This window comes from Bos javanicus, chromosome 15 (assembly GCF_032452875.1).
Source record: "Bos javanicus breed banteng chromosome 15, ARS-OSU_banteng_1.0, whole genome shotgun sequence".
Taxonomy (NCBI): Eukaryota; Metazoa; Chordata; class Mammalia; order Artiodactyla; family Bovidae; genus Bos; species Bos javanicus.
In genome coordinates, this window is record NC_083882.1 from 56,093,844 (window position 1) to 56,110,544 (window position 16,701).

The 16,701-nt window shown below is 35.7% G+C and overlaps 1 protein-coding gene across 14 annotated transcripts in view; it reads left to right on the forward strand.

The window, feature by feature from the left end:
- The window catches only part of EMSY (EMSY transcriptional repressor, BRCA2 interacting), an 80,874-nt gene that overhangs the window by 15,793 nt on the left and 48,380 nt on the right, over positions 1-16,701 (forward strand). For all 14 annotated transcript variants that reach the window (XM_061380922.1, XM_061380923.1, XM_061380910.1 and 11 more), the window contains 3 exons: positions 1,548-1,807; positions 10,758-11,034; positions 15,410-15,664. In XM_061380922.1, the coding sequence (XP_061236906.1) occupies positions 1,548-1,807; positions 10,758-11,034; positions 15,410-15,664 (792 nt within the window). The remainder of the gene's footprint in view (positions 1-1,547; positions 1,808-10,757; positions 11,035-15,409; positions 15,665-16,701) is intronic.

Here is a 16,701-nt window from a genome sequence, read left to right on the forward strand (position 1 = left end):
TGCAACATATCATCTAATTGTTAAATTTCAGTGAAGCATTCTAGAGCATCTTTCTTTCATATTTCTAGTTGACTGTAATTTTTTGAGGTTTATTTGCAGTTGTTAACCCTTTGATTCTACCCTGTGAAGCACTTTGATGTCCAGTTCATTTTTTGCTTTCAATGTCTGTTATGTCAGTATTGATTTGCTTTTAGTGTTAACTCGAGATCATTACTATTTGACTTTCATTTTTCTCAATGTAGTTATAAACTTAATTTCTTTGTAACTTTTAGAGGTGGACTTTGCAGTTTTAGACAGAAATAATTTTATGTCATGTCAGTCTTGGTTAGAGTCTAAAACTTAAAGGTATAAGGAGTTATGTTTTATCACCAATTCCATGAGTCATGCTGAGTGCTTTTGTAAATGTCTGCTTTATAAAGATTTCCTATGTATATTGCAAAATTTTGTTTTTCATTTGATTTTTTTCTTAAGTACAAGACAATTGAGGCTTTAGTACGTAAAGAAAAATTTTAAACTTTGGGAGTATTATACCTGATTTCTGTGAATTTAGCCAAAATGGTTTTTTAAAATAACTGTAGAGGTCTATTTTTTAATTGTTTTTTAAATGTTGGAAGTGAATCCCAAACATGAAGAAAGTATTTCACATAATATATAGCTTGAAGTAACTGAAAGTTTATTGCTTTATTCTCAGAAATCACACAGGCAACATTAGTTTGAGATATAATCATTCATTCTCCTAACTTCATATGTGCAAGGCACTGTACCAGGGAAACAAACCAGTAAGACTGAGTTGTTGCCCTCTGAGAGTCCCTTCATAACAGGAGATGTGCAGACTGACTGCCACATTGCCATGGGATAAGTGATACCAAAAAGAATGTATGAAGTGCTTTCCAAGCTCAGAGGCGACATGGATTAGCATTGCTTGGAGTAAGGGAAGGCTTCACTGAGGAAATAGCTTACAGGATGATGATTGCTGGATGATGAAGAGGTCATTGATGATACTTGGTGTTCCCCAAAGAACAAGAGTATATAGAGTTTCCACATGGATAGAGAATGTGATAAGTTGGCTTTGGGGAATGGTGAGCATGTCAATTTGCAAGGATTATAGGGTGGGTGGAATAGGGTACTGTGTTCTTAGAAGGATATGGGACCTTGAATGAGACAGTAATGATTTTTGTGGCTTATCTTGTAGGGAGGTAAAACTAAAAGATTTGAGGCAGGGCACTGGCATGATTAGATGTGAGATTTTTATAACTTGTAGTAGGTTGAAAGGTAGAACGGAAGTGGAGAAATTAGAATCATGTACACCTTTTAGGAGGTTGTTGCTGAAACACAGGCAGGAGATAAGGAGGCCTGACATGGCTGTAGGGTTAAAGTCGGGAAGACTCAGAGATAGCTCCCCTAAGGGAGGATTGATAGAACTGTCTGATTGGGCATGAGGCAAAGGGAGAGGTCAAGGATGACTGATGACACGATGATTTTAAAATGAAGTATAAATACAAGGTTAGATCACTATAAAATTTAACGATGTTGTTATTGCCTTACAGGTGTTAGCTGTTCAGATGAAGATGAAAAACCCAGAAAACGAAGGCGAACAAACTCTTCCAGCTCCTCCCCTGTTGTCCTTAAGGAAGTTCCAAAGGCTGTCGTTCCGGTCTCGAAGACGATCACTGTGCCTGTGAGTGGCAGTCCTAAGATGAGCAACATCATGCAGAGCATTGCCAACTCCCTGCCACCCCACATGTCTCCTGTGAAAATAACCTTCACCAAACCATCAACACAGACGACAAACTCAACAACACAGAAGGTATGTGGTAGAGGGAATCTCTGTCTGCCAGGTGCTGCTTTAATCTCTTTCAGTCAATGTGATTCAGATTTAACAAACATGCACTGAGTACTTACTATGTGCTTGGCATTATGGTGGGAATGTTCACATCTCTTTCTTTAATTCTACATATAAAGCTTTGGGTTAGATATTATTATTTTACTTTTTGTTTATGTTTTTGTAGATGAGGCTCAGAGATGCCACATGACTTGCCCTATATGATATAGCTAGCAGATCTTCTAAGACTTCCATTTATTTCACTTTTATGGTTCTGTTTGGAAAAAAAAATATAGAGGATTCTTTCAGCCTCTATTTGGATAACTTTACCTTTAGGAACTCAGTATTTATGCTGCCAGAGTAATGAAGTTGTCAGACAGAGTTAGGTGTTTCATAGAAGAAAGGAAGGATATGATTAAGTGAATAATTGTTATCATCTTATTTTTTAATCCTTGAAAGCTATCATTAATTCATTTCTAAAGTCTTCTCTCAGTATGTTCAAGTCATCAGTATTTGGTCAGTTTTGTTATTAGAACCCTCTACTTCCGACACTAATCTGGAAACTGATGGTGCCCTAGGCTTGTTACACACTGCTGTGTCTAAGATCTCCCTTCACTGTCATTCTGATCTTCCCCTTTCTTGGTTCATTTACAAATTTGCTGAAGTATATCCTCCAGTAGCTTCTTGGTGTATGGGTGGGGTGGAAAGTAGAGTTGTTCAGACCTTTTGTGTGTGCGTGTGTGTGTGTGCACGTGCGCACGCATGTGCATATACTCAAGTCGTGTCCGACTCTTTGCAACCCTGTGGACTGTAGCCTTCCAGGCCACTCTGTCCATGGGATTGTCCAGGCAAACATACTGGAGTGGGTTCCTCCTCCAGAAGATCTTCCTGACCCAGGGATCGAACCCATGTCTTCCACATCTCCTGCATTGCAGGTGGATTCTTTACCACTGCGCCACTTGGGAAGTCTTTGAGACCCTACATGGTAGACTGAAAATTTCTTTATATTCTATTCTCCTACTGTCTTGATGTCAATTTAGCAGGTAAGTATTCTAGGTGGGAGATTGTTTTCCTTGAGAATTTAAAGATGCTGCTTCACTGGCTGTTGGCTTACAGTGTTGCTTTTGAGAAGTCCAGTAATGCCATTATTATTCCAGACCCTCATTTTCTCTTGGAGAGCTCTTAGTAACTGTCAGAGTTCTGAAACTTCAAGGTAATTTTCCGTGGTTGGGGTCTTTATTTTATCCATTGAGTTGTGGACTCAAGTGGCCCCTGTTATTCTAGTCACTCATATCCTTCAATTCTGGAAAATTTCTTGAATTATTTCTTTGATTTTTCTCTGTCTTTTTTTGGATCACCTCTTATTCTGGATATTGAATGCCTAGATTGATCCTGTAATTTCAATCTTTCTCATCCCCAATTTCCATTTGTTTGCTTTTCCTACTGTAGTAAAGTAGTTAAAAGCTTGGATTTTAGAAGTAGACTTCCTGAATTTTGAATCCCATTTTTTGCTACTTACTAGTTATGTGACTTTAGGAAAACTAAACTCTTGATGTAAGTTTTTCTGTGGTAAAATAGTGAGAATAATATATCTATTTTATAGGGTTTTAAGTGTAAACAAATGAAATAATAAATGTAAATGTGTAGGATAGAGCCTGGCACATAGTAAATGCTCTGTAAGTATTATTTTCTTTATTTTTTAACTTTATCCTTCATTACTTGTCTGGAATTTTTCATTTTGGTTTTTCTGTTTAAAATGTCTAGTAACTTTCTTGCTCTCTGAAAATTCCTTTTTTTTTTTTTAATAGTATCTTGCTCTTTCATGGTCACTATGTTCTTTTCTAATGATACGATAATTAAAAAATTTTTTTTTCTTTGATATTTTCTCTCTTGTAAATTTCTTTTACTTATTTGTTTTAATCTCTGTCTTTAAGTTTCCTTAAACGTTGGCCACATCTATATATGGAAATGGGGACTAAAAAGCTGATGAAAGCTTTGTGAGTTGGATGGGACATAACTGGCTGGTGACTTTCATTGTGGGTTGACTTAGCTGGGCTGTTCTGTTGATAAACACTCAGTACCACTTTACCTCCACCAGTTGTCATTCTCATTAAGGCTTTTTCTGGATGGATTCTTTAGAGAAGAATCTTCTAGTCTTCACCTACAGTAGTAAGCCTGTCTGCCAATATTTTGGGAATGAAGGGAGGGAGAGGGCTGGATAGTCTAATCATTCAGTACATAAACTTTACTAAACCCCTCTGTTTTCACCATAGCACTTACTCTCCTCAGCCTTGTATCATCAAATTCCCTTGGATTCAATCTCTCCCTCAAGAGAATAAGTTTTTAGTCTTCCTTTAGGATAGGGGAGGATAGCTGGGGATCTTAATGCTGCTTGAACAGGTTTTCAACTGATTTCCATTTGTTTAATCCCTCTCTTACCCCCACTTCAGAAGCATCTGGTACTCTCAAGTTTCTGAGTCTTTCTGGGATTCTCTGAAAGCTGTCTTATTTTTTGTTTCTCTGCTTGCTGGTCTTAGATGTTCAGTTTTTTGAGTATGCTCGATTGGTTATTACTTCTGTTTTCCACTTTTCAAAAATGTGGTAGCTGTTGTCTCCTTTCTATTTTAACCTTTTGGGTTTATGTGCCCCTTCTGAAAAATCCCTTCATACTGTTTTAGAGGGATTTGGGGGAAGGAGTAGAGGTGAATTCTTGTTTTCAGTAGTTTGCTTTCCTACTTTTAAGTCTTTAGATCCATGATAACTTTCATTTAAAGAAGTTTCTTGGAAAAATGTCAAAATTTTAATTTTCTTGATAAACTAGAAATGATAATGAATTGATTTGTGGAATATAATTTTGTCTTCAGTCTTAGGATGCGGCATCATAGTTTAGTATTAAAAATCAGGTAAGGATTTTTATAGTCAAAGAGGCCTGGGTTAGAACCCCAGGTCTTGCAGTATGACTTGAGATAAATTAACCTTTCTAAATCTGTTTATCCATCTGTGAGATGAGGATAATACCTATTTTATAAGGTTATTGTGAGGATTAAATGAGACTGGGTATTTTATTTTTAATATTTATTTTTATTTATTTGGCTGCATAGAGTCTTAGTTGTGGCACATGGGAACTAGTTCCCTGACACTCAGGGATCGAACCCAGCCCCCCTGTATCGGGAGCACAGAGTCTTAGCCACTGGACCACCGGGGAATTCCCGAGATTGGGTATTTTAAAGTACACAAAATGTATGTACTCAAAAAATGTTAGGTCTCTTCCCTTGCTGGTGTTTTAATGGAAAGCAGTGTTACCTAACACTAACTTGCTAATCTTTTTTGGTAGACTTATATAAAAATATTTTACTGGAAGAGATAAACCTATAAGTCAAGTCAATGAACTTTAAAAAAAAATTTATTTATACTATTGGGAATGAACTGTTCCAAATAATGAATTTATTTCACTAAGCTTCCCCCTTAATATATAGAAATTGACTATTTTTGCTGACTTCTTAAATGTTACACTGAACATAATTTTTGTATTTGTATTTGATGGCTCCAGGGTAATCTTTCTGAATATCAATTTTTATACATTTTAATTATTGTTTTCTGGGCTAGCTGGATATTAGGTGTCTTTAGCCTGCTATACTCCAAGAATATTTAAATCTACTTCTGTAAATTTGTACTACCTTCTTTGCTGGATCCATTTTATCAGTAATTCTCTTCTCATCTCCCTCTTCTCTTCTGCTCTTTTGATATTTGAGAAATAATGTAGCAAAGTTATACCTAAAAGAGCACCCACCTCTAGTCTATGTCCTTTTATTTCCTTATTCTGTCTTATTTTACTTTTATTCATTATACTTATAACTAGTTGACATTATGTTACTTATTTGTTTATTTTCTATTTCTCCCATACAGTATAAGTTACTGAAGGTAGAGACTTGGTCTTATTCATTACTATTTCCTAGTGTTTAAAACAGTGCTTGACATGCAGTAGGTGTTAACTAATATTTGTTGAATGAATAAGTATATATGGTTCTAGTAGTTGCTCTCAATCTCTCTTGAGCCTCAGTTTCCTTTAAAAACAAAGATAATAATAGTGCTTACTACTTAATTGAGATGATTCGTGGAAAGTACTTAACATAGTACATATGATGAATACTCAGTAAATGTCACCTGACATTTAAATTAACTTTCCAGTCTTCTTAGTAAACTTATGTAGAAATTCTTATAATAGATGGGGGCTCACCTATAAGTGAAATTGGTGAACTTTTTAATTTTAATTTTTCCTTTTCTTCTGAATTGTCAATTGAAAATGGATAGTTGAGGTTGTCAGACTTGTAATGCTCATAAGAGGACATATTTATCTCCAAAGTCATGCATGAGTCATCCCATAATATTCCAGGCTTAGAACCTTAGATTTGTCCTACTGTGTTGAATAAACATGTAAAACAAATTAAATTGGCTTTTCTGGTGGCTCAGTGGTAAAGAATCCGCCTGCCAGTACAGGAGACATGGGTTCAATTCCTGCTCCCAGAAGATCCCACATGCCATTTACCAACTAAGCCCCTTTACTGCAACTACTGAACCTGTGCTCTAGAGCCCGGGAGCCATAACTACTGAGTCCATGTGCCACACCTGCTGAAGCCTGCATGCCCTGGAGCCTGTGTTCCAAAGAGAAGCCATTGCAATGAGAAGCCCACGCACTGCAACTAGAATAGCCCCCACTTGCCATACCTTGAGAAAGCCTGTGCAGCAATGAAGACCTAGCACAGCCAAAAAAAAAAATAAAATTAAGACCTATTCATTCCACAAATATTTACTAAGTATCTAGTATTTATTTTGTTTTAGGTGCAAAACTATACTCTTCATGTGTATTCAGTGCCATTAATTTTGTTATTTCTTGGAGAAGCTGAATGTGGGTAGGACTAATAGATACACTGGATTTTTGGTATGTTTTTTGTTTTCCTTTTGCTGGATAATTGGATTTTTTTGAAATCTCTGTAAAGCTGTTACCATTATTCTATTCACCTTGGATTTCTCACAAATCCTATGGAAGTCAACTTAGGAATTACTTTACATTAAGTATAATTATTTATGAATTTGTGGACTTGATTCAAACTCAAATAGGTCATGTATTTTCAGGGTAGACAAATTTCCACCTGTGTTAATGTGGTGCCTTCATTTTAAGTATAACATTGGTACAACACTTATATAAACAAAGCAACAGAATATAGCTTTATGCTTTCACATGCTTGATTGATATTTTTCATTTTATCCTTAGGGTGCAAGTCCCAGCACTCTTAAGGAGTTTTTGTGAGTGCTAGAAGGTCAGTAATTTGAATTATGGCCTGAATAAACACTGTTTGGTTCTCTTGGTTTCAAAATCCCTTTGTTTTCCTTATTGTAACACGTAACTGAAGTACAAGTAAATTTTCTTCAAGGTGGATCTCTAATTTTGGATAACCCCTTTTCAAATCAGAAATTAGCTTGCAGACTGAAATCTCAAAGTATATTTTATCATTTATACCTATAATCTAAAACATGCTTTCAAAGATTCTATATTTATTTTGCTGAAATGTTATTGTCTCAATATTAGAAGTCTACATGTATACTCTAGTTCTAAAATTAAAAATATTTGACCCAAGTGTGAATGCTTCCCTTTCCCTACCCATGACAGATATTGCCTGTTAAGTGTGGCAACTTTCCTGCCAAGCCTTGGCTAATTCTCATCTGTGCCACAGAGTCCCTTTAAAAACTATGCTCTAGGAAGGTACTACTATTAGTTCAGAATTGGCAAATATGAAACCTGCCATTACTATTACTACTATTAATTGGCTTGGCTAGTTGATAGTAACTGTGAGCTCTTTGGATTCTCAGGAGTATCAGAATTTGGGAAAAAGATATATAGAATTTTTTAATGAAACAAAAATAGAGTACATTAAAATAAATTTCCACATTAATTTGATATATTAAAAATTTAATTTTCAGGTTGATTTGGTCTATAACAGCTTTACTGATATCCTTCTAACATTTATTAAGTAGTAGTAATAAGATACTATTAAGTACCATTTGTAAACTGCCAAATATTGACCACCTGCTATGTGCCTAGCACTATGTTAGATGCTTCACATCATTATCTCACTTAAGCCTTATAATGGTTTGTAAGGTAAGTATTATTATCCCTATTTTATAGATGAAAATTGGAACATAGAGATTTTCACATATCCGGGGCCCTACCATTAGTTAGTAGCAGAGATTCTCTACTCAGAGTTCTCAGGTTCATTTGACTCTTAACTTCGGGTCTTTTCACCATATTGGTCTACTTCTCAGTTTATATGAAGGCTAATGATTGTGTTTGTAGTAGTGCTATGTAGAGGTTTGCTGATTGAGTCTATGTAGAAGTACGCTGGTCAGCTCTATAGAGGTTTTTGCTGGTCAAGACTCATATGTCTCTTGACTCCTCAAATAATCAACAAACTTCTTAAAGTAATGGACACTACTTAGAATTCTCTAACACTGGAATATATAATAATAATGATATGACGTCAAAGCTTCTTTGAGATGTCAGTACTGAGTACAGACAGACATCAGTAAGTTTGACTTACTGATTTAATTTCAGACATTCTTTAGGACTGATATAAAAATTAAAAAAAAGAATTTCTCTCTTAAATTCTTTGGGTTTTTCAAAACAATTTTCTGTCCTAGGTAGGTAAAAAGTAATTCTGGTTAAAGAGGAAAAATTCACTTAGTATCATTTGGGGTATCACTAAACTACCATTATTCTTGCCCAGAATAAAGCTGATACTACAGATTTATAAATGGTTTTGTGTTCTCAACTGTAAAATGGGGATAATAATAGTAATCTCTGTGGTAAAATTGTTAGGAGATTTCAGTAAACCAGTGTGTATTAGCTCTAGGAGCTAATCTTGATTCTCTTCTTTTCCTCAACTGCCATTTCCATACATCAGCAAGTCCTGTTGACTCTTTGTCTTAAAGTAATCTGAATCTGATCACTTCTCTTTGACTACTAACACCCTAGTCCGAGCAGCCTCTCCCATTTCTTGCCTAGTCTACTGCAGTGACTTCTTTACTAGTCTCACTGCTTCCACTCTTAACTCTCATCACCTAGCAACTAGAATGATATTTTAAACTATAAATCAGGTTTTGCTATTTCTTTACTTAAAATCTTCCCATGGCTTCCCATTATACTTAGTATAAAATTTAGATTCTTTACTCTGGTTTGCAAATTTGATCTGGCCTCTGCTTACTTTTGTAACCCTTCCTTGCCTTGTATGCTTTTGCTGCACTGGCTCTCTTTTCTGTTTTTAAATACATCAGACTAATTCCTACCTTTGATCTTTTGCGCCGTCCTGTTCCCTCTTTCTGAAATGCTTTCTCCTCTGTCACCTACATTTTTCAAGTCCTAGTGGTTAACCTTGAAGTCTCTATCCTGCCTCTTTTTCCTTCCATTTTCTGTGTCTGTGAGCAAATCAAGTTGGTTTTCCTTTAAATATATTCAGAATTTGTTCACTTTTTGTCAGTTTTACTACAGACATTTTGGTCACCATCTTCTCTGCTTGGTTTTCAGGAGTCTCCTAATTTGTCTTCCTGTTTCTCCTGTCTCTGCCTGGCTGTACTTTTCACCTAGCAAATTGAGTAGTGCTTTGTAAAAAGTACTTTATTTTTTTGAACAGATTTGGATTTATAGGAAAATTGAAAAAATAGTACAGAGAGTTCTCATATACTCTGCACTCAGTTTCCCTTGTTCTTACATTTTGTGTTAATATGGTACATTTGCTCCAATTAATAAACCAGTATTGATACATTAATATTAATAAAGCCCATGGTTTATTCAGATTTCTCTAGTTTTTACCTATTGTCTTTTTCTGTTCCAGGATACCACATTACATTTTCTTGTTATGTCTTCTTAGACTCCTCTTGGTTGTGAAAGTTTTTCATACTTTCCTTGTGTTTGAGGACCTTGACAGTTTTGTGGACTAGTCAGATATTTTGTAGTATGCCCCACTTCTTTAATTTATCTCGTGTTTTTCTTATGATTAGATTATGGTTACGGGTTTTTAGAAGGAAGACCACAGAGATAAAATGCCATTTTCATCATATCATATATCAAGGGTATACATATCAACATGGTCTTACATCATCTAGTCCCCCATTACTTTACTAAGCCTGTCTGCTACTACTCTCTGTCTTATAAATTCCAATCCAATTTATTAGGTCCTTGAGGTTTCTTGAACATACCAAGCTTGTTTCTCCCTCAGGAGCTTATTATTTGCTGTTCCCTGTTCCATTGGATGCTCTCCTCTAGGTAGCAGTGTGATTCAACCCCTACTTGGAGTTTCTGCTTATTTATCACCTTGTCAGAGAGATCTTCATTGAACATTTTATAAAAAACTGTATACCACCCCCTTTTTCTTTTGTTTTCTGCCCTGCTTTATTGTGTCTTCCATTTATCTCAACATGACATATATTTTTCTACTCGTTTACTATTTTTCTCCCCTTACTGGACTGTAGTTTAATGGAAATTAGAAATTTTTCTGTTTTGTTCATTCCACTAGCCTCAGCCTCTAGAACCATGCCTGGCACATAGTAGATGCTCAACAAATATTTATAAATGAATGACTATCCAAATTATTTTCTAGAAAAATTATACCAGTTTATACTTCCTGAGCATATTGAAATGCTGCATCTGTACAGCATTGAATGTTGTCTTTTAAAATGTTTGGTTAGTAAAAGTTGTTTCTTTTAAATAAATATTGATGATCACTAGTAAAGGAAAGCTTTCATATATTTTTAGTTGTAAATTTCTTTTTCTTGAATTGCTTCATTGTGTTTCATAAGCTATTTTTAAATTGTATAAACTGTGAGTCTGGATACATTAGTAGTGTGATAGGTACATGAAAATAACTTATTTTACCTTCCTTAGGTTATTATAGTGACCACATCACCAAGTTCAACCTTCGTGCCCAACATTCTCTCCAAATCCCATAACTATGCAGCAGTCACTAAGCTTGTACCAACATCAGTCATTGCTTCCACAACTCAGAAGCCACCAGTGGTTATAACTGCTTCACAGTCCTCTCTGGTCAGTAGTAGCAGCAGTGGCAGCAGCAGTTCTACACCATCACCTATTCCTAATACAGTTGCAGTAACAGCTGTGGTTTCTTCCACACCATCTGTGGTCATGTCAACAGTAGCACAAGGTAAGTGGTAATTCATCACAAAATTCTGTCCCTGTAGTGTATGGAATTTTTTTTCATAATATTTTAATTTTATTGGAGTATAATTGATTTACAATGTGTTAGTTTCAGGTGTACAGCCAAGTGATTCAGTTATACATAGATTCATTCTTCTTTAGTTTCTTTTCTCTTATAGATTATCACAGAATATTGAATAGAGTTCCCTGTGCTATATATATAGTAGGTCCTTGTTGATTATCTGTTTTATATATAGTAGTGTTCATACCAAGCTTCTGATTTAATCCCCGCCCCCCAACAACACACGCACATTTCCCTTTTGTGAAATTGTTATTTGAGAAAAGAAGGGTATTTCTCTTGTTGTTCAGTCACCCAGTTGTGTCCGACTCTTTGCGACCCCATGGACTGCAGCATGTCAGCGTTCCCTGTCCTTCATCATCTCCCAGAGTTTGCTCAAACTCATGTCCGTTGAGTCGGTGTTGCTATCCAATCATCTTGTCCTCTGTCGTTCCTTTCTCTTCCCGTCTTCAATCTTTCCCAGCATCAGGGTCTTTTCCAGTGAGTTGGCTCTTTGCATCAGGTGGCACAAATATTGGAGCTTCAGCTTCAGCATCAGTCTTTCCACCGAATATTCAGGGTTGATTTTCTTTAGGATTGACTGGTTTGACTGACTGGTATTTCTCTTCGTTATTATTGAAATACCTTTGGGCAAATGAATATTCCATGCTTCCATTTTTCATTCTTAATTTTCTCCAGGTACCTTCTGAATCTTTTGGGAACCTGTGACTTTGACTTCCCTATTTTCTCCTTTGTTTCTTAGCATCCTGTATATCTTTGAGCCCTAAGTCGTCATAGGAGAGCTGGACAGGACATCTCAGAGATTTCTCCTAAATTCAGTGGAATTCAGTAGAGCATGAGAGATATAAAAGGAAACTTTCCAAATGTAGATACTCCAAGGAAAGTGTATGATTATTTTGAGTTTTTGTTTGAGATACTTAATTTAGATATAAGGGCTAAGAAATTAAGGCATTTTCTTAGAAAAAGGTAAATGTTAGCAGAAGTGGTAATATATAAACTGCAGTTGTGATCTGAGTGCAGGGCTTCTTCAGTAGCTTCTTTGTAGGTACCTGGGGCACTATGGCATTCAGTGTCTGCTTCTTTTGGGGACTAAAGACAAACTGTTTTAGAGCTGATGTATCTGTTTCTGGTTATTCTTCTAGGGGCAGCTGGTGGTGGAGGGGGAAGAGTCTTAGTAACAATAAGACCTGGTGGAGGACGCCATGTTAATATGTGTAGTTGTTCAGGCGCTAAGTCGTATCTGACTCTTTGTGACCGCATGGACTGCAGCACACCAGGCTTCCCTGTCCTTCACTATCTCCTGGAGTTTGCTCAAGCTCATGTCCATTGACTCAGTGATGCTGTCCAGCCATCTTATCCTCTATTACCTGCTTCTGTTGCCCTCAGTCTTTCCCAACATTAGGGTCTTTTCCAATGAGTTGGCTCTTTGAATCACATGGACAAGGATTGGAGCTTCAACTTTAGCATCAGTCCTTCCAATGAATATTCAGGGTTGATATCCTTTAGGATTGACTGTTTTGATCTTGCAGTCCAAGGGACTCTCAGGAGTCTTCTCCAGCACCACAATTAGAAAGCATCAATTCTTTAGCACTCAGCCTTCTTTATGGTCCAGCTCTCACATCCATACGTGACTACTGAAAAAAATCATAGCTTTGACTATATGGACTTTTGTCAGCAAAGTGATGTTTCTGCTTTTTAATGCACTGTCTAGGCTTGTCATAGCTTTTCTTCCAAGGAGCAAGCATGTTTTAATTTCATAGCTGCAGTCACCATCCGCAGTGATTTTGGAGCCCAGAAAAATAATCTGTCACTGTTTCCACTGTTTCCCCATCTATTTGCTATGAAGTGATGGGATCAAATGCCATGATCTTAGTTTTTTGAATGTTGAGTTTTAAGCCAGCGTTTTCACTTTCCTCTTTCACCATCATTAAGAGGCTCTTTAGTTCCTCTTTGCTTTCTGCCATTTAAGTGATATCATCTGACTGGCTCTAAAAGCAGAGTTTAGGGGAATTGTGTATGGTTGGCTCATGTGTATGGAGAGGAACTACATATTTGGAATATAAGAAGTCCTAAATTCTACCAATTAGAATGTTTATACTGAATTGGTCATCTACGAAATAGGATAACTGAAATTTTCTTTTTTATTATGGAAAATTGCAAGCACATAAGCAGATAGAATAGTAAAATGAATACCCATGTGCCCATTACCCAGCTTCAGTGATGAGCAACACATGGTCAGTCTTATTTCATCTATACCTGCTTTTTTCCTCTACATATTCCTGACCCAGAATATTTTGAAGCAAATCCTAAATATCATAATTTTGGTTATAAATACTTCAGTATGTATCACAACATGATTCTTCCCTTTTATCCCCTCTAGTTTTCATATAGTATTTATCAGACTATAAGTCATAAATAACCTTTTTTATCTTATCTCTTAAATTCATCTGACTCTTGTTCTTCATTAACAGAAGAATGGACTATTATTTATTACTCAGATTGATCACTATTATTTTTCTACTTTTTATTGTTTCTCAGATAAATCCTGTTGCCATTGTCTTTTCTCTTACTTTGGTGAGAGAAATTTCTTTTGTCTCATTTTTCTAATGATGTTTTATAGACTTGATGAATTACCTTACCAAATATTGTGACAGTCTTCTGCTTTTATTTTCCTCCTTGATTGCACTTCAACCTAAGTAACATGGTACTTCCTATTTTGTTGTATACACTAATACTCCTGTTCTCTTTACTATATTTGTCTTTTTAGTCTGGTCCTGAACCCAATTCCCATTTTCCATTTCTGTTTCATGAAATCCTCTTGTTATGAAATTCCTCAACCCTGTCAATTCAAATGTGCTCCTGTATAAAAGGATGTAGAGAACATAGATTGGTTAGGTTCCTCATGTGCACAGTTTACCTCAGTTAATACAAGAGTTCATTAATGCAGTGTAAAGGTTAAAGTTTTCAGATAGTTTAAAAATACTTTCACTTGAATAACACTTTATATTCATTAAGTTTTAAAACGTTGGCACTTGAAAGGGGCTCCAGAGATAATCTAGTTCAGTAAAACTAAGCAATATAGCAGACACATGTCACTAAAATCCTAGCAGTCAGGGAGGGATGGAGGTGAGCAAGGTGGAAGAATAATGTGTAAATAAGATGAGTAAGCCCTTGAGCTGATTCTAACTGCATCTTTCTTTTGTCTTCTCTCAAAATACTCCTCAATCTGTGGTTTTACCTGATCCGTTAAACAACCCTTAGAGAATTATAGTGCAGGGTAAACTCAACATACAGGAAAACTGAGTTGGAGTGTCTTAAGATTTCTTCTTCATTTTTATTATTCTCCAGAAACATTTTACATACAAATGTGATATTTAAATTTTTTTTCTGTAATGCAATATAAATGTCATAATAGGGCTGTGGGGGAGGAAGGTGTGAAATAGCCTGTTTGATAATTAGATTTTTATAATTAGGTTATTAATTTATCAGTTTCTCTTCATTACAGATAATAGTCCTCTTGTGTTGTTGATGAATTGTAAAATTACTGATGAAAAATCTGGGAGAGGGAATAATTTTTCTCAAACTCATAACATCTGTAGTGAAAATTGTTGGTATTTGCTTCCTGTGCATGCTTGCTAATACTAGCATTGCACTGAAAAATTTCTTAAATACTCTTATCATGAGAATTTTTTGCTATGGATATATTAAATAGTATGCCCACTTGTACCTTTCCACATGATTATTTAATGACCCAGTTCTCAAGAAACAACTGATATTTACTTTATTGGAAATGAGATACAGAAGAGCTGCTTTACCATGCTAAATAATAAAAGGTGAATGTTTCAGTATGAATTATTTTGTCTAATGCCATTTTTAAATTGACTCATTAAAACCTGAAAAGCAATATTTAAAAAACTGTATTCAAAACTTAGTTTGCAAAAAACAAAACCAAACTTAGTTTGCTTTTGTTCTTTTATTCACTTTGAGAATCTATATTTTCCAAGAGAAAAACCTATTGAGAGATGAGTGAGAATGTGCTGGTTGATGTTTCTTTTGTTTTGACTCTTCACCAAGGGAAAATGAATTAGTTTTTTGAGTGTTGGAGCAATGATGCCTCTCTTGCAAAGTTTGAGGACTAGATATCAGATATGTAAAATACTACATACATTATATCTGACCCTAGGTGTTGGATAATCATTGTTTCTTTGATTTACCTAGTTTTAAATTATTATCTACTATAATAACCAGAAGTAGTTTTAATTATGCTTTAATTTTAAATGTTCTTTTCCTTACTTTTCTATAGGTGTATCTACGTCAGCAATCAAAATGGCATCAACCAGACTTCCTTCTCCCAAAAGCTTAGTGGGTGCCCCAACTCAGATTCTTGCACAGTTTCCTAAACAGCATCAGCAGTCTCCTAAGCAGCAGTTACATCAAGTGCAGCAACAGACACAGCAACAGGTGGCCCAGCCTTCTCCAGTATCTCATCAGCAGCAGCCTCAGCAGTCTCCTTTGCCACCGGGTATCAAGCCTACCATTCAAATCAAACAGGAGTCAGGTAAATGGAAAAATGTTTATAGGAGATGGTAATTCTTCCCCAGTCACCAGTTCTCTGAAAATTGTAATAATATATATGGATTTACTTCCACATATAGGCTCCTTAAGCACAAGAGTTTTAATTCCAAAGTATATTCTGAGGCCCTCATGTTGGGGATATTTATATAGAGGAAACTGATGCTTGGGAATAGAGAAGAATGAAAAAGCAGTTTGCACAGCAGGAACAGGTTTTCTTCAGTGAACTTTCAGGAGAGATAAAAGGAAGCAGAGGAAACAAACCCAGATTTTAGAACTATACTCTGGAGCCCACTGGGGTTATGAGAAGTGAGCAGTAGAAAAATTAGTCTGGGGAGTCTTGTGTTAGAGGTCATATTGTGAATTTGGCATGAGTTGCTAGGTGCTAGGCAGAGGTACTAAGATTAAAAGACACTGTGTACAGTGAAGAAATGTGGCGTAACAGTTTATTGAAATCATCTCTAGCACAGGGTGCTAGCACATTGGGCACTCAAGGGTAGGAGACAATAACGTAAGTTACTGAATCATAAAGGTATTGACTAGAAAGGCAGATAGGATAGAGTCTTAGATTTAAGGAGATTAAATGCCTCATAACATACTTAATATCTTTAAGAAAAGAAAATGGATTTTTTTTTTTCCTCCATGGAATCTATATTTTATTTCAGAGTAGAACAGGACTTTGGGAGATCCTGATATTTTCAATTTTTTGTTTACTTTCTTGATAGGAACATTTTATTATTTTTTTAAGATGTAATTGATATAACATTGTATTAGCTTTATATGTAGCATAATGATTTGATGATATATATATATATATATATATAACAAAATGATTACTCCAGTAAGCATCATCACCACACATAGTTGCAGTGTTTTTTCTTGTGATGAGAACTTTTAAGATTTACTCTCAGCGACTTGCAGTATACAATGCAGTACTGTTAACTATAGTCATCATGCTGTACATTACATCCCCAGCACTTATGTGTCTTTTAACTGTAAGTTTGTACCTTTTGACTGGAACTT